Source organism: Bufo bufo, chromosome 2, assembly GCF_905171765.1.
Source record: "Bufo bufo chromosome 2, aBufBuf1.1, whole genome shotgun sequence".
Taxonomy (NCBI): Eukaryota; Metazoa; Chordata; class Amphibia; order Anura; family Bufonidae; genus Bufo; species Bufo bufo.
In genome coordinates, this window is record NC_053390.1 from 70,246,225 (window position 1) to 70,273,472 (window position 27,248).

At 44.0% G+C, this 27,248-nt stretch overlaps 1 protein-coding gene across 1 annotated transcript in view; it reads left to right on the top strand.

The window, feature by feature from the left end:
- Window positions 1–27,022, top strand: part of UBE2R2 (ubiquitin conjugating enzyme E2 R2) — a 35,404-nt gene extending 8,382 nt beyond the window's left edge. The window contains exons 2-5 of the mRNA XM_040421165.1: window positions 14,712–14,798; window positions 23,404–23,501; window positions 24,547–24,681; window positions 25,517–27,022. Of these exons, the coding sequence (XP_040277099.1) occupies window positions 14,712–14,798; window positions 23,404–23,501; window positions 24,547–24,681; window positions 25,517–25,736 (540 nt within the window). The 3' untranslated portion in view covers window positions 25,737–27,022. The remainder of the gene's footprint in view (window positions 1–14,711; window positions 14,799–23,403; window positions 23,502–24,546; window positions 24,682–25,516) is intronic.
- The last annotated feature ends 226 nt before the right edge of the window (window positions 27,023–27,248 follow it).

Genomic DNA, 27,248 nt, shown 5'->3' on the forward strand with positions numbered 1-27,248 from the left:
TGGTAGTATTGTGTGTCCGTCTGTCGGAGAACGCAATGTCCCCCACTGATAAGCGGTTATCATGATTGCGTGTTACTGTGAGGGTCACCACCCTGTTTACCTCCAGTCGTCTGATGAGCGGGCAGCCTCTGAGATGAGGGCACAGACATGTTCATGCAGCAAATGGGTTTTAATTTCAGACCCCAGCCACTCCATAATTCTGCCATATGTGCTTATGTATAGTAAAATCTACTTTATTCAGTAGTTTCTGTTCCTGCTTTACTTACAGTGGAATCCTGTTATTCTGACCACCAGCTAATATCCAGAGTAACTGGCGTGTGCAGCACGGACAGCAGCTAGACGGGCTGGGGGTGACTCCATAAGGTCCTGGTAGGTGGTCACAGGTATCTGGAGCCATGCTGACTGCAGTACATCCACAGCTGCTGTAGGGGGCGTGGGGAGGGATCCATAGAGCGAACACCGTGATCGGGTGGTCCCACAGATGCTCAGTTGGGTACAAGTCTGGGAAATTAGGGGGCGAGGGTAGTACTTTATTTGGAAGAGCATGACCAAGACTTCAATGTCAGACATTTCTAGCTGTGTGCTATGTCGCATTGTCCTGCTGGAAGATCCCGTCTGCCCCAGGGAATACAATCGGTGTGTATGGGTGCATGTGATCTGCAAGGATGGATTCTTATCCAAATTTTTTGGGTGCCTTCCACATAAATGAATGGGCCCAGAGAACGCCACAAAAACAGTGTTCTTCCAGCAATGGTTGCATGGTTTGATGAATCAGAAAATGTGACTCATTGGAGAAGGCAACCCTTTGCCAATCACTGAAGGTCCAATTCTGATACTTCCAAAAAGTGAAGCCTTTTCTGCCTATGCATCTTCATTAGCAGAGATGCAGTGACCATCCGTCTGATTCAGAGCCCCATACACAGTAAGGGTTCGCTGAACTGTTCCACTGTAGCCGACTTGCCATATAATTCACATCAGCGGCCCAAGAACGGTTCCCAAACCACATGGTTTCAGAAATACTGCCACCTTTGGCCCGAAAGCCAATAATTGCCCCCCTTTTTTCAACTCTTTGATTGTCCCTTTTACCCATGACCGCAACAAGGGATATGTGTGCAGACAGCCTATCACACACCTTATATACCCACTGAGCCAGCTCATCAGATCTGATCTCCTTCATGAGCTACACACTGCCGATGTAGGACGTGGTCATAGTAATGTGACTCCACTGTGTAATTATCTAGTGCTGTGTATCTCCTTACAGAAAGATTAATAAGGGGGTAGTACTATCTGTACCTACATCACTTACAGAGGGAGACGGGGAGGCAGTACTCTCTGTACCTACATCATTTACAGAGAGACAAGGAGGCAGTACTGTCTGTGCCTACATCATGTACAGAGAGAGACGGGGAGGCAGTACTCTCTGTACCTACATCATTTACAGGGAGAGACGGGGAGGCAGTACTCTCTGTACCTACATCATTTACAGAGGAGACGGGGAGGCAGTACTCTCTGTACCTACATCATTTACAGAGGAGACGGGGAGGCAGTACTCTCTGTACCTACATCATTTACAGGGAGAGACGGGGAGGCAGTACTCTCTGTACCTACATCATTTACAGAGAGAGACGGGGAGGCAGTGCTATCTGTACCTCCATCATTTACAGAGAGAGACGGGGAGGCAGTACTGTCTGTACCTACATCATTTACAGAGAGAGACGGGGAGGCAGTACTCTCTGTACCTACATCATTTACAGAGAGACGGGGAGGCAGTACTGTCTGTACCTACATCATTTACAGAGAGAGACGGGGAGGCAGTACTATCTGTACCTACATCATTTACAGAGAGAGACGGGGAGGCAGTACTCTCTGTACCTACATCATTTACAGGGAGAGACGGGGAGGCAGTACTCTCTGTACCTACATCATTTACAGAGAGAGACGGGGAGGCAGTACTATCTGTACCTACATCATTTACAGAGAGAGACGGGGAGGCAGTACTCTCTGTACCTACATCATTTACAGAGGGAGACAGGGAGGCAGTGCTCTGTCAACAGCCCCATCATACCGGATTACTGGTCTTGGCCTGCATATCCATTCCCTAAGGCTGGAATATGAAGTATGTCTTTCCATTATACTTATCTTTTTGTATCCACTCCTTTTGTTTGTCTCAAAACTGTACAAACTGCATTCTAATAATTGCGTGTGTGACTTAAGTGGCTTTGTCTTGCGGTGTCCATTCACTACTTCATGGTGGTGTCATTTCAGGACTGCAACCTGGCTGACCTGATTCTGTCGCTGCTGAAGAGTCTCCGCCTGTTTTTTGTTTTTGAGAGTATATGTATATATAATTTTATTTGTTAATACATTAGTTGTCAGACTCATTACCTGAGGAGTGACAGGTCATGATAAATGATGCGGGCGGTGATCGGAACAAGGTGCCTGCTCAAATCATTGAGCAGGCACCTTGGGTCAATGCGATCTGTGTCGCAAACCGCAGGTCAATTCAGGCCTGCGGTTTGCGGCTTTTACATGTGGCGGCAGTGCCATCGGGTCCCCGTGCAGCTGTAGAAGGGACCCGATGGCATGGACGGCAGCGCGATGCCTTCCAGTGACGAGCCTGTATTACTCATACAGCCAATGCATTCCAATACAGAAGTGTTGGAATGCATTGTAAAGGGGATCAGACCCCCAAAAGTGGAAGTCCCAAAGTGGGACAAAAAAGAAAGTGAAAAAAAAAGTTTGTCCCCCCCCCCCCCCCCAAAAAAAAATAGACATATTGGGTATCGCTGCGTCCGTATCGACCCGCTCTATAACCATATCACATGACCTAACCCCTCAGATGAACACCGTAAAAAATAAAAACTGCTTGCATCACAAAAAGTACAACAGTAAGTGATCAAAAAGGCGTATGCCCACCAAAATAGTACCAATCTAACAGTCACCTCATCCTGCAAAAAATGAGCAGCTACGTAAGACAATCGCCCAAAAAATAAAATGACTATGGCTCAGAATATGGAGACACTAAAACATCATATTTTTTTTTTGTTTTAAAAAAGCTGTTCTTGTGTAAAACTTAAGTAAACTAAAAAAATTATACTAATTTGGTATCGCTGCGTCCATAATAACCTGCTCTATAAAAATATCATGACCTAGCCCCTCAGGTGAATACCATAAAAAAACTTTAAAAAAAAAAGCTTTTTTTTTTTTTTTGTCACCTTGCATCACAAAAAGTGTAATAGCAAGCGATCAAAAAGTCATACGCACCCCAAAATAGTGCCAAACCGTCATCTCATCCCACAAAAATCAAGATAATCGCCCAAAAACTGAAAAAACAATAGGTCTCAGACTATGGAAACACTAAAACCATGATTTTTATTTTTTTGTTTAAAAAATGAAATCGTGTAAAACTTACATAAATAAAAAAAAATTGTATACATATTAGGTATCGCCGCGTCCATGACAACCTGCTCTATAAAAATACCACAGGATCTAACCTGTCAGATGAATGTTGTAAATAACAAAAAAAAAAAACTGAGCTGTTTTGGCAATTTCTTGTTACCTTGCCTCACAAAAAGTGTAATATAGAGCAACCAAAAATCATATGTACCAACAAAACTGCCACCCTATGCAATAGTTTCTAAAATAGGGTCACTTTTTTGGAGTTTCTACTCTAGGGGTGCATCAGGGGGGCTTCAAATGGGACATGGTGTAAAAAAACCAGTCCAGCAAAATCTGCCTTCCAAAAACCGTATGGCATTCCTTTCCTTCTGCGCCCTGCCGTGTGCCCGTACAGCAGTTTACGACCACATATGGGGTGTTTCTCTAAACTACAGAATCAGGGCCATAAATATTTGAGTTTTGTTTGGCTGTTAACCCTTGCTTTGTTACTACAAAAAATATTAAAATGGAAAATCTGCCAAAAAAGTGAAATTTTTTAATTTGTATCTCTATTTTCCATTAATTCTTGTGGAACACCTAAAGGGTTAACCACGTTTGTAAAATCAGTTTTGAATACCTTGAGGGGTGTAGTTTATAGAATGGGGTCATTTTTGGGTGGTTTCTATTATGTATGCCTCAAAGTGACTTCAGACCTGAACTGGTCCTTTAAAAAGTGGGTTTTTGAAAATTTGCTTCTAAGCCTTGTAACATCCCCAAAAAATAAAATGTCATTCCCAAAATGATCCAAACATGAAGTACACATATGGGGAATGTAAAGTAATAATTTTTGTAGGTATTACTATGTATTATAGAAGTAGAGAAAGTGAAGCGTAAAAATTTGCACACTTTTGCTAAATTCAGTATTTTTTATTTTTTTTAAAAATAAAAAAAAAATTGACTCCATTTTACCAGTATCGTGAAGTACAATATCCAGGCCATTCCGAGGCTTTTTTTTTTTTTTTTTTTTTTCCGTCACATAAGTTAGTTATCACCACATAAAGTGACACTGGTCAGATTTGCAAAAAATGGCCTGGTCCTTAAGGTGAAAATGAGCCTGGTCCCTAAGGGGTTAAGTTCCAGTGCCTAAGCTACTAGTGAACAGCAGAAGTGCAGGACCCCTGCGATCAGATTGATGGCTGATATTACACTGCAAGCACAGTGTACGTTTGTGTAGCCGTATTCTGCTGTGTTGTCAGACGCTCTACATAGGCTGGAATAGAGTGTAGTCAGTGGTGGATGGCTGCGTCCTTGTGTGTTCTTCAGAAGCCCAGCGTGATGTACTAATCTGCATGCTGCGGACAACTGCCGTCATTTCCAGGTGCTTTCCGTGAGGAAACTGCAGCAATGTCCCTTTTTGACGCAGATTTGAACTCCACGCGGAAAAAATTCTGTGGTTGTATGAACAGCAATGCAGATTGGCAATAATGTGATGTGGAAATTCAGTGAGAAATACGTATAAGGCTTCATGCGCCCCCCAAAAAAAAAAAAAAAATGTAAACAAGCCGTAGGCAGGTGTTTTTATTTTTTTTTGTTTTTAAGCCACAAAACACAGTTTTTGAGGGTGACTCCACCTTAAGAGAGATTTTACCACTTTCTAGATATTAATGACCTATTCTCAGGATAGATGATCTTTGGCGATCTGACACCCTGCACCCCCATTGATCAGTTGTATTCGGCAGCAGCAGGCACCATAATGAACGAAGTGGACAAACCCGGAAGCGGAAAGCTCCATCCGCTAAGTAGTGGCCGCGCCAGGGTACTGCAGTTCAGCTGCCTTTCAAGTGACTAGGAGCTGATACTTAAGAGCGGCCCCTTCAAGGAGTTCTTCCCATCTCGTCAAGTTACAGGATGTGACTTGACCTTATGATGGGTTCATGAAGAACAAAGGCACATTGTCCCCTGTGGCTCATCCCCTGCACGGTGGCCCTTCCAGCAATTGAACCCCCAATGATCAGTAAGTTATGACCTCACTACTTGTAGTCAGAAAACCCCTTTAAGCCTACCAGTGGTGGTAACTGTCAGCCTAAGGCTACATGCACACGACCGTTGTGTTTTGCGATTTGCGGAACGGGCAGCATTTAATAGAACTACCTATTGTCCGCAAAGCGCGGACAAGAATAGGACAGGTTATATTTTTTGGCGGACCACGCAACGGATGCAGACCGCACACAGAGTGCTGTCCACATCTTTTGTGGCCCCATTGAAGTGAATGGGTCCGCATCCGAGCCGCCTAAACTGCGGCTCGGATGCGGACCAAAACAACGGTTGTGTGCATGAGTCCTAACGCTTGGCTTTCCAGTGCATGTGTTCAGACGACGGAATGCAAGCTCTTCAGTCAAGCGTAAAAATAGGTCAGTTCTTTCCATAACCTATTTGTGCGGTTTTATTTTACTAGATTTATTTCATCGACTCTGGCCTTGTGTGTTTCAGGCCTGTGGAGCCATCAGCCTCCCGCCCCCATGTGTCGGTGGTGATGGACTATGTGGCCTTGGCTCTGGCCTTGTGATGATGGTCTTGAGTCGCCATGTGCTGATAGGGCTGCAAGCAATAAATAGCCTGGCAGGGAGCCCATGACTGGAGTAATCAGCCTGTTCTGCATAGTCCACTCAAGCTCGGGGTTAACCAGTTCCTTGCTGTCTTCCTGCACAGGTTGTATGGGCTGGGTTCCTTTGCATGGGTACAGTGCCTTGCAAAAGTATTCACCCCCCCCCCCCCCCCCCCTTTCCCCTTGATTTTTTTTTTCCTTTTCGTGTTTGGTGCCTCACAACCTGGAATTAACATGGATTGTTTGAGGATTTGCATCATGTAATTTACAGAACATGCCGAAATCTTTGAAGATTTTTTTTATTTTTTTGTGTGAAGCAAACAACAAATAAAACAAAATAACAGAAAAAGTCAATGTGCATAACTATTCACCCCCCTAAAGTCAATACTTTGTAGAGCCGCCTTTTGCGGCAATCACAGCTCCAAGTCGCTTTGGATAAGTCTCTATGAGCAGTCGCCACTTCTTACCACTGGGATTTTTGCCCATTTCTCCTTTCAAAACTGCTCCAGCTCCTTCAAGTTGGATGGTTTGCACTTGTGAACAGCAATCTTTACGTCTGACCACAGATTTTCTATTGGATTGAGATCTGGGCTGTGACTCGGCCATTCCAACACATTTACATGTTTCCCCTTAAACCACCCAAGTGTTGCTTTAGCCGTGTGTTTGGGGTCATTGTCCTGCTGGAAGGTGAACCTCCGTCCTAGCCTCAGATCACACACAGAGTGGTACAGGTTTTACTCAAGAATATCCCTGTATTTAGCACCATCCATCTTTCCCTTAACTCTGACCAGTTTCCCAGTCCCCACAGCATGATGCTGCCACCACCATGTCTCACTGTGGGGATGGTGTTCTTTGGGTGATGTGATGTGTTCGGTTTGCTCCAGACATAGCGTTTTCTTTGATGGCCGAAAAGTTCAATTTTAGTCTCATCAGACCAGATCACCTTCCTCCATACATTTTGGGAGTCTCCCACATGCCTTTTCGCAAACTCACGACGTGCCTTAATGTTTTTAGCTGAAAGTAATGGCTTTTTTCTGGCCACTCTGCCATAAAGCCCAACTCTATGGAGCGTACGGCTTATTGTCGTCCTATGTACAGATACTCCAGTCTCTGCTGTGGAACTCTGCAGCTCCTCCAGGGTTACCTTAGGTCTCTGTGCTGCCTCTCTGATTAATGCCCTCCTTGCCCGGTCTGTGAGTTTTGGTGGGTGACCGTCTCTTGGCAGGTTTGCTGTTGTGCCATGTTCTTTCCAATTGGTTATGATAGATTTGATGGTGCTCCTGGGGATCATCAAAGATTTGGATTTTATTTAGTATTTTTTTTATAACTCTGACTTGTACGTCTCAACAACATTGTCCCTTACTTGTTAGGAGAGTTCCTTGGTCTTCATGGCAGTGTTTGGTTAGTGATGCCTCTTGCTTAGGTGTTGCAGCCTCTGGGGCCTTTCAAAAAAGGTGTGTCTATGTAATGACAGATCATGTGACACTTAGATTGCACACAGGTGGACATCATGTCACTAATTATGTGACTTCTGAAGGTAATTGGTTACACCAGAGCTTTTTATGGGCTTCCTAACAAAAGGGGGTGAATACATATGCACATAAAAATTTTCTATTTCTAAACAATAGTTTTATTTGTATATTTTTCTCATTTCACTTCACCACCTTAGACTATTGTGTTCTGATCCATCACATAAAATTCAGATTAACAAAACATTGAACTTAAGGCTGTAATGTAACAAAACACGAAAAGTCAAGGGGGTGAATACTTTTGCAAAGCACTGTATATACATGCAGCGTGGTATGCAGAATATTATTAGAATATGGATGGTGAGAATGGTGTGTGCATACAGGCCTAGTGCTGGGATGTCTCTGATCTGCAGGGGTCTGTATGATGGGCCGAGCATGCAGCATCTGCCCCCAGCTGCAATCCAGAATTATCATTCTAGATTATGTTAATAACCAGCGCGGCTCTGCTCATGAACACATTAATCTCCCCTACCCGCGCCTAATGTATTGCTGGGAGGGGAAGATGTTAGACTGTTACACCAATGCTCATACGGGCATGAGACACCAGCAGCCTACACTTTGCAAAGAGTCTCGCGCTTATTTCTACACATGAGCACTGACCTGCGCAGCAACGCTGTTGGTGCCCGACATTGCCAGTAAGGCTACTTTCACACTAGCATTCGGGGCTCCGCTTGTGAGCTCCGTTTGAAGGGTCTCACAAGCGGCCCCGAACGCATCCGTCCTGCCCTAATGCATTCTGAGTGGACGCGGATCCGCTCAGAATGAATCAGTCTGGCGGCGTTCAGCCTCCGCTCAGCAAGCTGGCCGTGTGGAGGCAAACGGTTCCGTCCAGACTTACAATGTAAGTCAATGGGGACGGATCCGTTTGAAGATGACACTATATTGCTCAATTTTCAAACGGATCCGTCCCCCATTGACTTTCAATGTAAAGTCTGGACGGATCCGTCTGAACTACTTTCACACTTAGAATTTTTTTTCTAAGCTATAATGCAGACGGATCCGTTCTGAACGGATCCAAAAGTCTGCATTATAGGAGCGGATCCGTCTGTGCAGACACCAGACGGACCCGCTCTGAACGCAAGTGTGAAAGTAGCCTAATGGAGCTTTATACTCGCAGCAAATGAGGAACTGGTCACTGCTTAATGCAAATGTGTCATTTACATGTAGGGCCTCATGCACATGACCGGATTTTGTATCTGTGTCCGATTCGCGTTTTGTGGATTGCACGTGGACACATTATTTTTCTATGGGTCTGCAAAAAGTAAAAAAATCTGTGTGCCTATTCCACAATTTATAGAGCATCCGTATTGCGGACAAGAATAGTAATTTCTAGTTATGGGAGTGAGGAAAAAATGTGAGCCTGCACATGATAGTTGTCCATGTTTTGCGGATCCGTGGTTTGCAGACCACAATAGGGACACAGTCGTGTGCATGAGGCATGTATGAAGCAGGCTCCCCAGCTGAGCCCATTCCATACACAAAAGGTGCCCTCTGTATAAGGCTACGTTCACACGACCGTTTTGGTCCAAATCCGAGCCGGCTCTGATGCGGACCCATTCACTTCAATGGGGCCGCAAAAGATGCGGACAGCACCCCGTGTGCTGCCCGCATTCATTGCTCCATTCTATGGCTCCTCAAAAAGAATAGAACATGTCCGATTTGCGGACAAGAATAGGCATTTCTATAATGAACCGCCTGTTCTGTTCCGCAAATTGCAGAATGCACACGGGCGGCATCCATGTTTTGTGGATCTGCAATCTGCTGACTACCAGGCCTGTCTTAACAAACTACGTTTTGGTATTAGTAACTGGGTGCCGGAGATGATTAAAAAATCTCTCATTACCCCCACCCTAATTGGCTGAAATAAAAAAATTATGTTCATATGCATCCCTGGCCATATTTACTCGCCAGGCTACCACTGAGCACTGTAATTGGCTGCAGTTGTGCGGCATGGCTCCACTGCAGTTTGGAAACAAGCCGCGCTAAGAAGAGCGGACCAGCGGCATGGGGAAGGGGGAGTATAATGTTGTTTTTTTAAAATTTTAGACCGCAAGTGTATATGGTATAAATGACCAAAGGATTACACGTTCAAGTCCCCTAAGGGGACTAAAAGTAGAAGTAAAAAAAAAAAGAAAGACAACCCCTTTAACCACCTCAGCCCCTATAGCTTAAACACCCTGAAAGACCAGGCCACTTTTTACACTTCTGACCTACACTACTTTCACCGTTTATTGCTCGGTCATGCAACTTACCACCCAAATGAATTTTACCTCTTCTTCTCACTAATAGAGCTTTCATTTGGTGGTATTTCATTGCTGCTGACATTTTTACTTTTTTTGTTATTAATCGAAATTTAACGATTTTTTTTGCAAAAAAATGACATTTTTCAGTTGTAAAATTTTGCAAAAAAACCTACATCCATATATAAATTTTGCTCTAAAATTATTGTTCTACATGTCTTTGATAAAAAAAAAAATGTTTGGGTAAAAAAAAAAATGGTTTGGGTAAAAGTTATAGCGTTTACAAACTATGGTACAAAAATGTGAATTTCCGCTTTTTGAAGCAGCTCTGACTTTCTGAGCACCTGTCATGTTTCCTGAGGTTCTACAATGCCCAGACAGTACAAATACCCCACAAATGACCCCATTTCGGAAAGTACACACCCTAAGGTATTCGCTGATGGGCATAGTGAGTTCATAGAACTTTTTATTTTTTGTCACAAGTTAGCGGAAAATGATGTGTGTTTTTTTTTTTTTGTTTTTTTTTTTCTTACAAAGTCTCATATTCCACTAACTTGTGACAAAAAATAAAAACTTCTATGAACTCACTATGCCCATCACGAAATACCTTGGGGTCTCTTCTTTCCAAAATGGGGTCACTTGTGGGGTAGTTATACTGCCCTGGCATTCTAGGGGCCCAAATGTGTGGTAAGGAGTTTGAAATCAAATTCTGTAAAAAATGACGAGTGAAATCCGAAAGGTGCTCTTTGGAATATGGGCCCCTTTGCCCACCTAGGCTGCAAAAAAGTGTCACACATCTGGTTTCTCTGTATTCAGGAGAAGTTGAGGAATGTGTTTTGGGGTGTCTTTTTACATATACCCATGCTGGGTGAGATAAATATCTTGGTCAAATGCCAACTTTGTATAAAAAAATGGGAAAAGTTGTCTTTTGCCAAGATATTTCTCTCACCCAGCATGGGTATATGTAAAATGACACCCCAAAACACATTCCCCAACTTCTCCCGAGTACGGAGATACCAGATGTGTGACACTTTTTTGCAGCCTAGGTGGGCAAAGGGGCCCACATTCCAAAGAGCACCTTTCGGATTTCACAGGTCATTTTTTTACAGAATTTGATTTCAAACTCCTTACCACACATTTGGGCCCCTAGAATGCCAGGGCAGTATAACTACCCCACAAGTGACCCCATTTTGGAAAGAAGAGACCCCAAGGTATTCGCTGATGGGCATAGTGAGTTCATGGAAGTTTTTATTTTTTGTCACAAGTTAGTGGAATATGAGACTTTGTATGGAAAAAAAAAAATCATCATTTTCCACTAACTTGTGACAAAAAATAAAAAATTCTAGGAACTCGCCATGCCCCTCACGGAATACCTTGGGGTGTCTTCTTTCCAAAATGGGGTCACTTGTGGGGTAGTTATACTGCCCTGGCATTTTCCAGGGGCCCTAATGTGTGGTAAGTAGGTAAATGACCAGTGAAATCCTAAAGGTGCTCTTTGAAATATGGGCCCCTTTGCCCACCTAGGCTGCAAAAAAGTGTCACACATGTGGTATCGCCGTATTCAGGAGAAGTTGGGGAATGTGTTTTGGGGTGTCATTTTACATATACCCATGCTGGGTGAGAGAAATATCTTGGCAAAAGACAACTTTTCCCATTTTTTTTTTTATACAAAGTTGGCATTTGACCAAGATATTTCTCTCACCCAGCATGGGTATATGTAAAATGACACCCCAAAACACATTCCCCAACTTCTCCTGAGTACGGCGATACCAGATGTGTGACACTTTTTTGCAGCCTAGATGCGCAAAGGTGCCCAAATTCCTTTTAGGAGGGCATTTTTAGACATTTGGATACCAGACTTCTTCTCACGCTTTGGGGCCCCTAGAATGCCAGGGCAGTATAAATACCCCACATGTAACCCCATTTTGGAAATAAGACACCCCAAGGTATTCAATGAGGGGCATGGCGAGTTCATAGAAATTATTTTTTTTAGGCACAAGTTAGCGGAAATTGATATTTTTAATTTTTTTCTCACAAAGTCTCCCGTTCCGCTAACTTGGGACAAAAATTTCAATCTTTCATGGACTCAATATGCCCCTCACGGAATACCTGGGGGTGTCTTCTTTCCGAAATGGGGTCACATGTGGGGTATTTATACTGCCCTGGCATTCTAGGGGCCCTAAAGCGTGAGAAGAAGTCTGGAATATAAATGTCTAAAAAAATTTTACGCATTTGGATTCCGTGAGGGGTATGGTGAGTTCATGTGAGATTTTATTTTTTGACACAAGTTAGTGGAATATGAGACTTTGTAAGAAAAAAAAAAAATAATTCCGCTAACTTGGGCCAAAAAAATGTCTGAATGGAGCCTTACAGGGGGGGTGAGCAATGACAGGGGGGTGATCAGGGAGTCTATATGGGGTGATAACCACAGTCATTGATCACGCCCGTGTAAGGCTTCATTCAGACGTCCGTATGCGTTTTGCGGATCCGATCCATCTATCAGTGCATCCGTAAAAATCATGCGGACATCTGAATGGAGCTTTACAGGGGGTTGATCAATGACAGGGGGGGTGATCAGGGAGTCTATATGGGGTGATCAGGGGCTAATAAGGGGTTAATAAGTGACGGGGGGGGGGGGGGTGTAGTGTAGTGTAGTGGTGCTTGGTGCTACTTTACTGAGCTACCTGTGTCTGGTGGTAGATCCAAACAAAGGGGACCACCAGAGGACCAGGTAGCAGGTATATTAGACGCTGTTATCAAAACAGCGTCTAATATACCTGTTAGGGGTTAAAAAAAACACATCTCCAGCCTGCCAGCGAACGATCGCCGCTGGCAGGCTGGAGATCAACTCTCTTACCTTCCGTTCCTGTGTGCGCGCGTTCACAGGAAGTCTCGCGAGATGACGCATATATGCGTGACTCTGCGCAGGGCTGCCACCTCCGGAACGCGATCCTGCGTTAGGCGGTCCGGAGGTGGTTAAACAGTCAGATTGTCCCCTTTTCCAATTTTACATATAAAAGTAAACAATTCGAAATAAACTGTTGCCGTGACAAAACTATTTAAATATATAAAAATATTATTAATACTGAACGTTGTAATGGGAAAACATATAAAGATAACTGATTTGCTGTTTTTGGTCCCCTCGCCACTATCAAAAAATGATATACAAATTGATCAAAAAGTATTGCTTCCTCCTAAAGTGGTACCAATAAAAACTACAGCCCAAGCTGTAAATGCCAAACCATCACACAGGGTGTCAGAAAATAGTGATGCAAATAATATTTTAAAGGGAACCTGTCATGTGGATATTTGATTATCGTCTAACTAATTATATATAATCATTAACTACTAAAAAGTGCTTTAGATGTATTCACTTACTGGTGTGACAGATGGTTACCTCATAATATACACACAAACATGCCGCATGCTATTGAGCTGATTTGAGTCCAGCGTGATGTCAGTGAGTCCAGCGTTTTTTTTTTAATTGACAGCTATAGCCACTCCCCTGCCCACCTGCTGCTGATTCATATGGAAAATAACTGTCAATCAGCAGCAGGTGGGCGGGGAGAGTCAGGAGCTCATACATATTCATGACTCATCATTATCAGCTGGAGCTTTTGAATACAAGATGTTGGCAGATTGACTGGGTCAATTAAAGAAAGTGACCCAGCATAGAATCAGTCACTTATTTATGTTGCCCTTAGTTAGGACGCCATAAAACTGGTGAAAGGTTCCCTTTTAAATGGTTTTCCTGCATAAATAGTGACCTCATAATGTTGTGTGCTCACATGCTGATTACTTAGTGCAGCTATTCCACACCTCCTTGACTAAAAATACTCCCTGCTAAGGGTATGTTCAGACGGTGGTTTTTGGCCCTGACTTTGTCCAAATTCTTTCCGCCTCAGGAATGAGGACCATGAGTTCCAGGTGATGACTTGGCTTCAAAATTCACCAGATCGCAATCCAATTGTCATCTGTGAGTTGTGCTGGAAATTAATTTCAATCCATGCAGCAGTGTGCAGGACCAGCCCTATTAAACTGGTACCTGTATACTTCCTAACAGGGTTCATCGTGGTGATTTAAAATGATACCTGTCTTGTGAAAATTAGTTGCAAAGGGGGGAAACGGGGACAACAGGACACCTTCAGAGGTCATGTAGAGTCCATGCCTCAACGAGCTTGTTTTGGGTCAGCACACAGTTTACATCTGTGTTATAACTAAAGAGAACTAGAGTTGGAATAATGACATTTGTGTTTATTATGGTAACTACATCTTTGCATGTATTTAGATGGCTGCCTGTCTGTAGGTGATGTGGTAAAATGGCTGCCTGTCTGTAGGTGATGTGGTAAAATGGCTGCCTGTCTGTAGGTGATGTCATGTTTTTAATGGTGTTTAAAAAAAAAAAACAAAAAAAAAAAACTGCTTCTACATGGAAAATTAGACAGGTAGTAATACCCTATATACTGTTTATATTCTGCTCCCTTTATGTTCAGTTAGCTGAAAGTCGGGTCACATGACTGATGCCATGTTTAGTCCTATCCAGCTCTCGTATGGATGCATTTTACTGGACTAAAATGGGCCATACAATTTTTTTTTTTTTATAATTTAATTTATTTTCTTTAGGAAGAGGCTACTGTGTGAATATAATAAAGGTCTGGGAGCAAAATTTTTTAAATAGATGTATATTAGAAAATTGTTCAACATCCTATTCTGTAAAATAAATAAAGGTAATCATTAAAACCGTAATACCCCTTTTTAAGAGCTTCTCCATCTTTAGTGCCTCTATTTTATTGTAAATCAGTCCTAATTATCATCCATGTTCATTGTGTCTGAGCTGGACACTGGATGTTACCTGGTCGTGAATGTAAGATGTGAGAAATGTGACGATGGGATTCTCCATGTATGATAGAAATATAATGCTCCTCAGTGTCTTGACTGTCCTTGTTTCTTCTGTTGCAGGCTCACATAAAATTCCCCATAGACTATCCGTACTCTCCTCCAACTTTCCGTTTCCTGACAAAGATGTGGCATCCCAATATATATGAGGTAAGACATTAACCGCATACTATGACCCTTCCATGGTGCATATCTTAGAAAATGCCATTATTGAAACCTGGTATTTGACTGCATCCACAGTAGGCTAACAATTCGGTTTTCAGCAGATCACTTGTCAGCTTTGCTGTGTAGACTGAGGTAGGGTGAGCAGTGTCATTTGATCATTAGACAGTGGGCACATTACAGTGGCTTTCTGAGTTCAAGGTATCGGTGGCCTGTCCCCCAGGATGGGCCATCAATATCCTATTGTCGGGAGGCCACTCGCTGCATCCCTGCGGTCAGCTGTGTGAGCACCATGGCTAGCTGCATGCTATCTGCTTTAGTAGTGGTGAAGGATATTTCAGCTTCATCCTGTTCAAGTGAATAGAACAAAGCTGTAATACCTTGCATTGGCCCTTTCAAACAGCTGATCGGCGTGGGTGACAAACGTCCTGAAGATGTGCCATCAATATCCTGAACTCCACAGCTCGGTACACTGTGCAACGACTGTGCCTGGTTACTGCAACACTGTTCCCATTGAAGCAAATAGGACAAAGCTGGACCCCACCGCTATAACACACAGTGTGCAGGTAAATGGCAGAGGCATGAGGCATCAGATTTTGTGCAGGGGTGCAAAGAGTCAGACGCCCCCCCTCAGTTCCTGCAAGTTTCTTTGATAGTGTATTATAGTGATTATGCAGGCAGAGGAGCCCATGCCATCACTTGCTGTCACTGGCTGTACTACAACCACCACCCTGCTTGAACGACCTGGGTCAGCAATAACCCTGATCCCGGATGTTAACCCCTTAGATTCCCTGGTTAGTGCTTATGGGATTGTGAGGTGCTGATGGGATGTTATGTTATTACATCTATTAAGCACAATAGACATGATATACTGCAATGCAGAAGTGTTGCTGTTTATTATTTGAGCGGTTCATAGAAGTTGAAGTCCCTAAGTAAAATGTTAAAGGGGATTTTAAAATTGACGTATCCTCAGGATAGGTCATCAATATCGGATTGGCGGGGGTCCAACACCTGTCACCGCTGCTGATCAGCTGTTTGAAGAGAAGGCGCGCAAGCGCTGCCTTCTCTTCATTGTTTACCTGCTCTCCGTCAACATCGCAGCAGCGAACAGGTGAACTTACAAGCTGTCCCATTTACTTCTATGGGACGGCTTGTTCCTATTCGAGTGTATACTACAGAGCCATCCCATAGAAGTGAATGGGGCAGCTTGTAATTACACCTGCTCGCTGCTGAGAAGTGTGGCCTTCTCTTCAAGCAGCTGATTCACAGTGGTGCTGGGTGTCAGTTCCCCACCAATCTGTAAGTGTTGACCTATCCTGAGGATAGAGCCATATTAAAATCCCATCCCAGAAAACCCCTTCCCAACCAGGGCCGTACATATACGGCGCTGGCCGGGACTTTAACCCCTTCGCTACCAGCGTCGTACGTGTACGGCACTGGAGCGATGTGTAAACATGGAAACCGCTCGCACGTGCAGTGGGCGTCGTGGCCGGCAATAATGCTGATCGCGGTAATTAGAGGCTTTAGATGCTGTGATCAAGTGAGATCACGGCATCTAAATGCGCAAAAACCCGGAAGATCTCGCTTTCTACCAACATAAACTCAATTTAAAAGTCCCTGATTGTACAAAATGAAAAAACAGAATTTATAGGCTCATGTATGAGCTTCAAAATAATTACAAAAAATTGAAAAGTTAAATATAAACCTCATGGGTATCACCGTGACTGAAAACGCCAGTACTATTAAAATATTTTTAAAAATTCCAATATGGCGTAACGGAAAAAGGGTTAAAATGGCCGATTTGCCATTTTGTCATTGCTTCTCTTACCCAGAAAAAGTTATAAAATGTGATAGTCACACGCTCTCTAAAATGGTATCAATAAAAACTACAGATTGTCCTGCAAAAAATGACAGCCCCCTCCCCCCAAGTAGACATAAGTATAAAAAAGATAAGGGGGTCAGAATATGGTGATGTAAAAAAAAAAAAAACTTTATTTTTTAAAGTTTATTTTTACACTAAGACATACAAAACCTATACATATGGGGTATCGTTGTAATCGTACTTGCCCAGAGAATAATGGGAGTGCCTCAATTTTGCAGCAAATGAAACACATTGGGAACAAAACCCATAAAATGGTGGAGGAATTGCGCATGCTTCCCCCCCCCCCCCCCCCAATACCACCCCATTTGAATTTTTTTATTTACCGCTTCCCACTACGTTGTATGACAATTAATCGTCACATTAGAAAGTACAACTTGCAAGAAATAAGCCCTCATACAGCTCTTTGAACGAAAATATAAAAAGTTATGGCTCAAGGCAGATGGGGAAGGAAAATGAAAAAAAAAAAAAAAACTCCGGTAGTGAAAGGGTTAGACATGCCTCACAGCGGGCACCATAGCCGCAGGGTGCCTACTGCTTCATACAGTAGACACCCGTGGCTAAAGTCTGCAACGGGCGATAATGCAGATCTCAGACTTTTAACCATTAGATGCCGTGGTCACGCGGAAGCCACATAGAGCTATTAGACAGGTATATTGCGGACATGCTAGCAGAGATCTATCCGTGCATGTCTGTGGCTCTATAGGGTAAAACTAGGTGACAGATTTCCTTTCAGTCCCACCCTCCCCTGACCCTCTGCTCACCAATCAGGTAGCTCCTCCCCCGCTACCTGACGTGCTACGTTGTGCATAATGCTACGCCGTGCGTACATTTATGGAGCCTCAGCCTGCCCTGGAGGACCTTGCCCGTACGACGCTAAGCCCACCTGCTGTCGGTATGCCAGTTGCCCGCTGTATAATGTGCCCTGCTCAGGTCTCATGCTGCCACTGTTAGGCCCCTTGCAGACAAGCGTGTCCGGATGCATTCCGGGTGCATTGCGGCAAACCCGCGCGAGTAGGTACGCAATTGCAGTCAGTTTTGATTGCGTTCGGTTGTTCAGTTTTTATCGGGCGGGTGCAATGCGTTTTGCACGCACGTGATAATAAACTGAATGTGGTACCCAGACCCGAACTTTTTCACTGAAGTTCAGGTTTGGGTTCAAGGTTGTGTAGATGTAATTATTTTCCCTTATAACATGGTTATAAGGGAAAATAATAGCGTTCTTTAATACAGAATGCTTAGTACAAGGTCAATTGAGGGTCAACTAAAAAATATAAAAAATTAACTCTCCTCCTCCAATTGATCTCGTAGCTGCCGGTCTCCTGTTCTTTCTAAAGGACCTGTGGTGACGTCACTGAGCTCATCACATGGTCAATCGCCACTCTGATGGACCATGTGATTGGCCCATGTGATGTGACGTCACCTCAGGTCCTTTAGCCGGCAGCTCATAATTAAAGAAGTAAGAAGAGATCGGCAACTACGCAATCAAGAGGAGGAGGTGAGTTAAATAATTTTTTCTTTTTTAACCCTCAATTGACCTACTAAGCATTCTGTATTAAAGAATGCTATTATTTTCCCTTAAAACCATGTTAAGGGAAAATAATACAGTGAATAGACTGTCATCTTAGCAACCATGCGTGAAAATCGCACTGCATCCGCACTTGCTTGCGATTTTCACGCAGCCCCATTCACTTCTATGGGGCCTGCGTTGCGTGATAACCGCACAATATAGAGCATGCTGCGATTTTCACGCATTGCCCCTGCGCGGAAATCTCGCCCGTGTGAAAGGGGCCTTACTGCCGCATTGCCACAGTGTCCCAGGCCTTTGCACATTGCTATACACATGGGGGTATGTGCAAAGCATTGCACCCTAGTGTCTGTAGTACAGACACTATGATGCAATGCTCTTCCCAGTCTGCACATACCCCCATGTGTATAGTAGGAGTGTACAGGCTAGTTTTATTAAAATGTAAATAAGCACCTCCCTCAATTAAAATGATTCCCCCTTTTTCCTATTGTATTTTTATATGATATTTTAATAATTATGTAACTCCTAAAATAGTTTTAATATGGCCTTTGTATATTATTTTTCAAGTAAAATCATATAAACCCCCCCCCCCCCCCCTTTTTTTTTTGTGGCATTGCAAATCCCCCCCCCCCCCCCCCCCCCACAATTTTGCCCCATTTGAAATTTTTGTTCAGCTCCCCATTACATCGGGTGCATTATTAAATGGCGGAATTCGAAAGTGCAACTTGTCCAGCAAAAAACAAGCCCTCGTACAGCTTAGGCTACTTTCACACTAGCGTTCGGGTGTCCGCTCGTGCGCACCGTTTGAAGGGGCTCACGAGCGGCCCCGAACGCATCCGTCTGGCCCCAATGCATTCTCAGTGGAGGCGGATCCACTGAGAATGCATCCGCCTGCCAGCGCTCAGCCTCCGCTCCGCTCAGTGAGCGGACACCTGAACGTTCGGGTGTCCGCCTGTCCGTGCGGAGGCGAGCGGATCTGTCCAGACTTACAATGTAAGTCTATGGGGACGGATCCGCTTGAAGATGACACCATATGGCTCAATCTTCAAGCGGATCCGTTCCCCATTGACTTACAATGTAAAGTCTGGACGGATCCGCTCAGACAACTTTCACACTTAGAAAATTTTCTAAGTTTTAATGCAGACGCATCCGTTCTGAACGGATGCGAACGTCTGCATTATCGGAGCGGATCCGTCTGATGAAACATCAGACGGATCGGCTCCGAACGCAAGTGTGAAAGTAGCCTAAGTGAAGATGAAAAAAAGTCGCCCTCGGGAAGTGAAACTCAAACCAAAAGAACCTTAGGGCTGAAAGGGTTAAACTATAAAATCATCATGTTGTTTAATCTACACTGTGATCACCCGGGGTTTAAAGGTTCCCAGAAAATTGTTTATGCCTCTCAAAACATTTTTAAGTGTTTTTCTTGCAAAAAAAAATAAATCTAGTATCACCGTAATCCTACTGACCCACAAAATAAAGTTGACTGGTGTCCCTGCATGTTCTCTCTCCAATCACCGCTGATAGTATCACTCTCTGCAAGAACACATCCAGTTGTCAATTTCTTCAGATTTCTAGTAGGAAAATAGATGCTCCATAATTATTACACGGGGAATACCACAAATGAGTATAAGGGCTCATGCACAGGAACGTGCTGTGTTTTGCGGTCCGGACTACAAATATTGATAACCTGTCGTCAGGATAGGTCCTCAATATCAGGGTGGTGGGGATCAGTCACCTGGCACACCCACCGATCAGCTGTTTTGGGCAGGCGTGGCGTTAGAAACAATAGTATGAAGTAAAAGCAGAAGGCTAGATACAGTTGTCAGATCCCCTCCGATCTGATATCGATAACCTGTCCTGAGGGATAAGTCATCAGTATCTGGGAAAACCCCTTAACTTTAGGTTTGTCTCTTTCTCTTTCTTTTTCTTAGAGTAGGTTTAACTGAGAAATGACTCCTGTTTAAACCCTTAGGGCTCATTCACACGACCGTAGGTGTCCCGCTGCTGTATTGTGGATCCGCAATAGACGGGCACTCTTCCCTGTGCATTCCGCATCACGGATGTGGACCCATGGACTTGAATGGGTCTGCAAATCCGGAGATGCGGAACGGAAGTACAGAAGCACTACGGAGTGTTCCGTTCCGTGCTTCCGCACCGCAAAAAGATAGAGCAAGTTCTATCTTTTTGCCGAACGGACGGATTGCGGACCCATTCAAGTGAATGGATCTGCGATGCACTTGCAGGTGCCCGTGAATTGCGGACCGCAATTTGTGGTCCACAGGCAGCACACTGTCGTGTGAACAAGCCCTTAAGGACCAGCACCGTACATGTACGGTGCGCTGATTGGGGGGGCGCAGGAGCTGCGCCCTCCCAATCAGCAGCAGGGGTCTGGCAGTCACTGATAGCCGGACCCCTGCTGTATGCGCCGGCATCGGTGAAAACGCTGATGCTGCATTAACCCTCGCACTGTGGGATCCTGTCGGGTCCAGGGTGGCCATCGGGTTCCCGCGCTGCTGTGACGGGGACCTGATGGCAGGGAAGGCAGCCCAATGCCTTCTTTAGGCATCATGGCTGCATTCTATGACAGCCTGTGAGATCCAGCCCCCTGGATCTCACAGGCAGGAAGCTGTACGTTAGTGTGTAATACACTTACAGAAGTATTGTAATGCATTGTAAAGGGGATCAGACCCCCAAAAGTTGAAGTCCCAGAGTGGGACAAAAAATAAAGGAAAAAAGAAAAGTAGACCTATTTGGTATCGCCGCATCTGTATCGACCGGCTCTATAAAAACATTACATGACCAACCCCTCAGGTGAACACCGTCCAAAAAAAGCAAGCTTGAGAGAGGCTCCTGTATTGAGCCGAAACGTTGCATGTCCTGCTTGGGTAAATAAAGTATTTTTGTATTTTTTTACTTTTTGGAGTGCTGCCCATCTTTTTCTGTCTTGTATTTGTTGGATTGGCTTTTATCCACATTGGGCCAGCTGCACCCTTCTGCTTGCATCAGGGACGGTGCTGCGCATATATATACCGTATTTTTCGCTTTATAAGACGCACTTTTTCCCCCCCAATAGTGGGGGGGAAATGGCAGTGCGTCTTATAAAGCGAACACTGCCATGTTTACTTTGCTGACGCTGATACATCGCAAGCCGCAATGTATCAGAGGGGTGGGAGGAGGGGACGGAGGCTGGCAACACTCGCGGCGGGGCCCGATGCAGTCACTGTACTGTAATACATCGGACCCCGCTCACGGTAATTATCACATGTAAAGTCTATAATCTTCAAGCAGTGTCTCTGCTTTAAACTAGGGCAATCCTCTGTAGTGCAACTCACTATGAAAGCGGCAGGCAGAGCGGCAGCGTAACCTCGCGATTCTCACTCATTCATGGGAAGGAAGTGGGAGGAGCATTAATGAGTGAGAATCGCGAGGTTACGCTGCCGCTCTGCCTGCCGCTTTCATAGTGAGTTGCACTACAGAGGATTGCCCTAGTTTAAAGCAGAGACACTGCTTGAAGATTATAGACTTTACATATGAAAACGGCTTCATTACACTCTGCTTTCTTCTATACCAGTACTCCCTATGAAAGCAGCGGTCCTGCCGGCGCGTGACGTCACTCACTCGGTCATGCTTCTCCCACTTCATTAATGAAGCTGGCAGGAGCGTGACTGACTGAGTGAGTGACGTCACGTGCTGGCCGGACTGCTGCTTTTATAGTGAGTACTGGTATAGAAGAAAGCAGAGCCATTAAAAGATTTTACATATAAAGTCTACTGTGTGCCCGGTGGTGTAATGGGGGTCACTATTCACACAGGGACAATATACTGTGACACATGATACTGTGACCAGCATAAGATCATCACAGTATATTGTCCCTATGTGAATAGTGACCCCCATTACATAAGATGCTATATATGATGCTACATCCCCCGTAGTAGTGCGTCACCCACAGGTCCCCCCATAACAGTGTGTCACCCACAGGTCCCCCCATAACAGTGTGTCACCCACAGGTCCCCCCATAACAGTGTGTCACCCACAGGTCCCCCCATAACAGTGTGTCACCCACAGGTCCCCCCATAACAGTGTGTCACCCACAGGTCCCCCCATAACAGTGCGTCACCCACAGGTCCCCCCATAACAGTGCGTCACCCACAGGTCCCCCCATAACAGTGCGTCACCCACAGGTCCCCCCATAACAGTGCGTCACCCACAGGTCCCCCCATAACAGTGCGTCACCCACAGGTCCCCCCATAACCGTGCGTCACCCACATCTATATTAAAAATGAAGTACAATCTCAGATGGCTTGGATAAGTAAAAGCGTTTTAAAGTGATAAAGTGACACATGTCAAATTTGCAAAATATGGCCTGGTCCTTAAAGTGAAAAATGGCAGGGTCCTGAAGGGGTTAAGGCCTCATTCACATGACTGTATTTTTGGTCTGTGTCCAATACCCCCTTTTGTTTTTGTGGACCGTGCCTGAATGTTGGCTTAGTGTTGTCCGTTTTGCAGAAAGTGCGGTTTGCACACGGCTGCTATCCATATTTTGCGGATTCTTGGTTTGTGGACCACAGAATAGATACGGTCATGTGCATGAGGCCTAACTTAGGCCTCATCCACATCTCTGTTTTTCACTGACATGTGCTGTCTGCATTTTCCACGGACAGCACACGTACCTATTGATTTGACTGTGTCTGTTCACACATCAGTATGTGAACATGCACTACTTTGTGTGTGGATTTCGGATGACACACGGAGGCTAAAAATGGACACAAGGACCAAATGTGGATCCTTCACAGATGAAACTGACGCTTTTTTTCTTTGACTTGAAAATGTCATGTAGACGAGGCCTTAGAAAGATGTTCCCAGCGCAGTCATTCATGGCGGAGATCGGAATACCTGTTTGAGATGGCTGGAGGTTAAAAGGGAGGTATGGAACCAGCATGGCATAGTCAACTCGGCTTTTCTATAACCCCGGCCATCACAAACTAGGGGTATTCCGATCTCTGCCAAGTTGGCACTGCGCCTAGCTAGTCTACACAGACTTACTAATCCTGTAGACGGTGCAAATTTAGACAATCTGCCCCACAGTCTGTAAAATTATCATCCAGTGAAACTTTGTCTTTTGCAAAAAGAAGTTGCGAATTACTGAAGGTGCGGAGGGTTCCTCATGTCTCTGTTCTGTTTCTTAGAATGGCGATGTCTGCATCTCGATCCTTCACCCGCCTGTAGATGACCCACAGAGTGGAGAGCTGCCTTCAGAAAGGTGGAACCCCACCCAGAACGTCAGGTAAGTGTGAAGACTGCTGAACCATCCTCCATGTAATCCGCCTGCTATCAGGGTTTATCGGATAATAAGTCACATTTCAGGTTCACCTTCTGGCACGTTCTGCATTCACACGTGGCAGATTTGTTGGACCACTCTCTGACCACCCCATGTGTCTGGTGCTGCTTGCTGAACGCCATGTGCTTGCTGCCAAAACTACCCCATTCGTATGTGTGGAACAGATGTCCTGAATGTGAATTGTGCCATTGATTTCAAGGGTTTGCCCCTTCCATCCATTGGTAGAGGGATAAGTGTCTGATCCGTGGAGGTTCGACTGCTGGGGCACTCTCCTACCACAAAAATGGGCCCCTGTGCTCTTCTATCTCTGGCAGCCCCACAGAGCTGAAGGTAGTGGCATTGCTCCATTTGAACTGGGGAGCATTGGCCCCCATTCTCGTGATCGGTGGGAGCCCCACCAATCGGACACTTACCCCTTATCCACAGGTTAGGAGATAAGTTGTCATAATGGGATAAGCCCTTTCATGTGTTTTCCAGTGGAAAAAATTCGCTACAATGGGGCAGCATTTAGGCAATAAAATAAAAAACTCCCTCCACCGCTCGCCTGCTGCCCCCATTTTGAGGTTTCCCAGTCCCCTCCTACTCTCCACCTCCTGCTTAATGAGGGACACGGGGACATGTGAGCTCTGCAGCCAAGTAATGCTTCAGGAGACTGTATGGGAGCAGACTGATGGCGATACATTGGTCAAGATGTTTTTGTTTTTTGTTTTAAAATGTTCAGAGATCTTGAGAATGGTGTTATTGAACCACATAATTTGCAGAAGGTCTAATTCTGGTGGCCATTATGTGGTCACATTTTAATGTCTATTATGGCGGCAAGTTCTAGTCTGACCACGGGTCTTCATAACAGCAATCTAAATAAGCCCGCAGTGTGTACGGGATTTTACTTGTGGGATTTGCCTTCTTACCCCAGGGCACTCAAGTACATTGCATCTGTGACACCGTGGACCTTGTACACCAGAACCTTCACCCCCTCTTGTCTCCTCCCCAGGACAATCCTGCTGAGTGTGATCTCACTGCTGAATGAACCAAACACCTTCTCCCCGGCCAATGTAGACGCTTCTGTAATGTTCAGGAAATGGAGGGACAGCAAAGGAAAAGACAAGGAATATGCTGAAATCATTAGGTGAGTGAGGATGTCACCTGTATAATGAGGTGCCACTCATACTGAGCATCACATGAGAGCGCCATACATTCTTATCCTTAGGAGGCAGTGTTATACTAGTTCGATTCTTGTACATAGGAGGCAGTATTATAGTAGTTATATTCTTGTACATAGGAGCAGTATTATAGTAGTTACATTCTTGTACATAGGAGGCAGTATTATAGTAGTTATATTCTTGTACATAGGAGGTAGTATTATAGTAGTTATATTCTTGTACATAGGAGGCAGTATTACAGTAGTTATATTCTTGTATATAGTAGAGCAGTATTATAGTAGTTATATTCTTGTACATAGGAGGCAGTATTATAGTAGTTATATTCTTGTACATAGGAGGCAGTATTATAATAGTAATATTCTTGTACATAGGAGCAGTATTATAGTAGTTATATTCTTGTATATAGGAGGCAGTATTATAGTAGTTATATTCTTGTACATAGGAGCAGTATTATAGTAGTTATATTCTTGTACATAGGAGCAGTATTATAGTAGTTACATTCTTGTATATAGGAGGCAGTATTATAATAGTCATATTCTTGTACATGGGAGCAGTATTATAGTAGTTAGTCTTATACATAGGAGGCAGTATTATAGTAGTTATAGTCTTATACATAGGAGGCAGTATTATAGTAGTTATATTCTTGTATATAGGGGCAGTTTCATAGTAGTTATATTCTTGTACACAGTATTTCAGTAGTTATATTCTTAAACATAGGGGGCAGTATTATGGTAACTGTTTTTGATCAATACATTAATGATTTAACCCTTCTAAAGTCTTTAATCTGTTCTCTCTAAATAGGAAACAAGTATCAGCAACTAAAGTGGAAGCAGAAAAAGACGGTGTGAAAGTCCCCACCACCTTGGCAGAATACTGCATTAAAACTAAAGTGCCTTCTAGTGATAACAGCTCAGACTTGCTTTACGATGACTTGTATGATGACGACATAGATGACGAAGATGAGGAGGAGGAGGATGCCGACTGTTACGATGATGATGATTCCGGGAACGAGGAGTCGTGACACTCTCGCCTGCCTGTGTTTCTCTTTCTTTTCTCATGGCCTGACCCTTAGACCTTCCTGCGCTCTGTTCCTCGGCCTCTCCCTCTGCCCCTCTTCCCTTGCTGACTCAGGCCACAAATGGAGTAGTGTTGGCCTGGCAGGCGTCTTGCTGGGCCCAAGCTATAGGATATAAAGAGACGAGTCTTCTGCCGCATAGCGCAGTTGCACACTTAATTATTTTTTTTTTCCTTGCTCCATTTCTATGGACCCATCAAGGAGAATGCAAGGGATGGGGAATACTGTCACCTCACAGAATTTCAGAAATTCTCGCTGCTGATCTGCAAGCGTTGGTGCAAAACTATTCTTTACTTTTTAATTTCCTAGAAATCACTTCTCTCCCTCTCCTGTTTATATACCTTTAAGCGATATTTGAAAATTAAAAAAAAGAAAAAGAAAAAAATTAAACACACATAAAAAAAAAAAAAAAAAAAAAAAAAAACTCGAACTGACAGTTTGACCTGTTTGGTTTGGTTCACGCTTCAACTCACGTGGATGTTTTCAGCCAGAGAAATGGTTCCTTTTTTTGTCTGGAGGTCCTCTGGTTTTGTTTTTGTTTTTTATTTTACATTATTTTTAATTTTTATTTTATTTTTTTTGTAGCTTTTTACCCTCCCATACCACAGACTGCAGTGATCACTTCAGGTTCATGCCAAGGTCTAGCTCCAGTGATCATGAGTTTTCCATGTTCTGTTTACCTCAGCCAGACCACCCACCCCTCCACCCAATACACCCTGCCTCAACCTCAAGAAGACAAATCTGTGACAAGGCTGCATTTCCAACATGGCACCTCTGTAAAACCAGAGTGCGCTCACTACTACTAGTACTACTACTGCTGCTGCTGTTTGTGCTGATGGCTTTTTGTGATGTCATTAAAGGTTTGAAAAAAAAATATATATATAGAAATATATACTGTATATATAAATCTATAAAAGAAGCAGAGTATAGAACAGAAGTTGCATTTTGGTTTGCGGCACAATTTTCAGCACCGTGTTGTTTCTACATCCTTTCGGCAATCCAGGAGATGTCTGTGCAAGAGGTCATGGCTTTAATATTTTTGACTTTTTTTTTTTTTTTTTTGTTAGATTTCCATCCCCCACCCTAAATATATAATTTTTTTTTTTTTTTCCTTTGTATTGCCGACACTCATGTCATCCTAACAGTTGCGGGGCTCTTGTGGTATGTTTGTATGTGGGTGTCTATCACTGTTGTTAAGCAGAAGAGGACAAAATAAAGAAAAAAAGATAAAAATGTGAAATAATCGGTGACTGATCCTCTTTTTGATGTTAAAAGGGTTTTCCGCTTAACATCAACATCCTTTAAAATAATATGAAAATCTGGCCGCAACCCGGCAAATATGCCGAGAATCAGCCGGACTAAAACCTGCTGTGTGCATCATGTTTACACTGCCTGGCCCTGTTAATCAACGTGGAGAGGGTTCAGCAGTTGCAGAGAGAGCAGAGCCTTTAGGTGTAA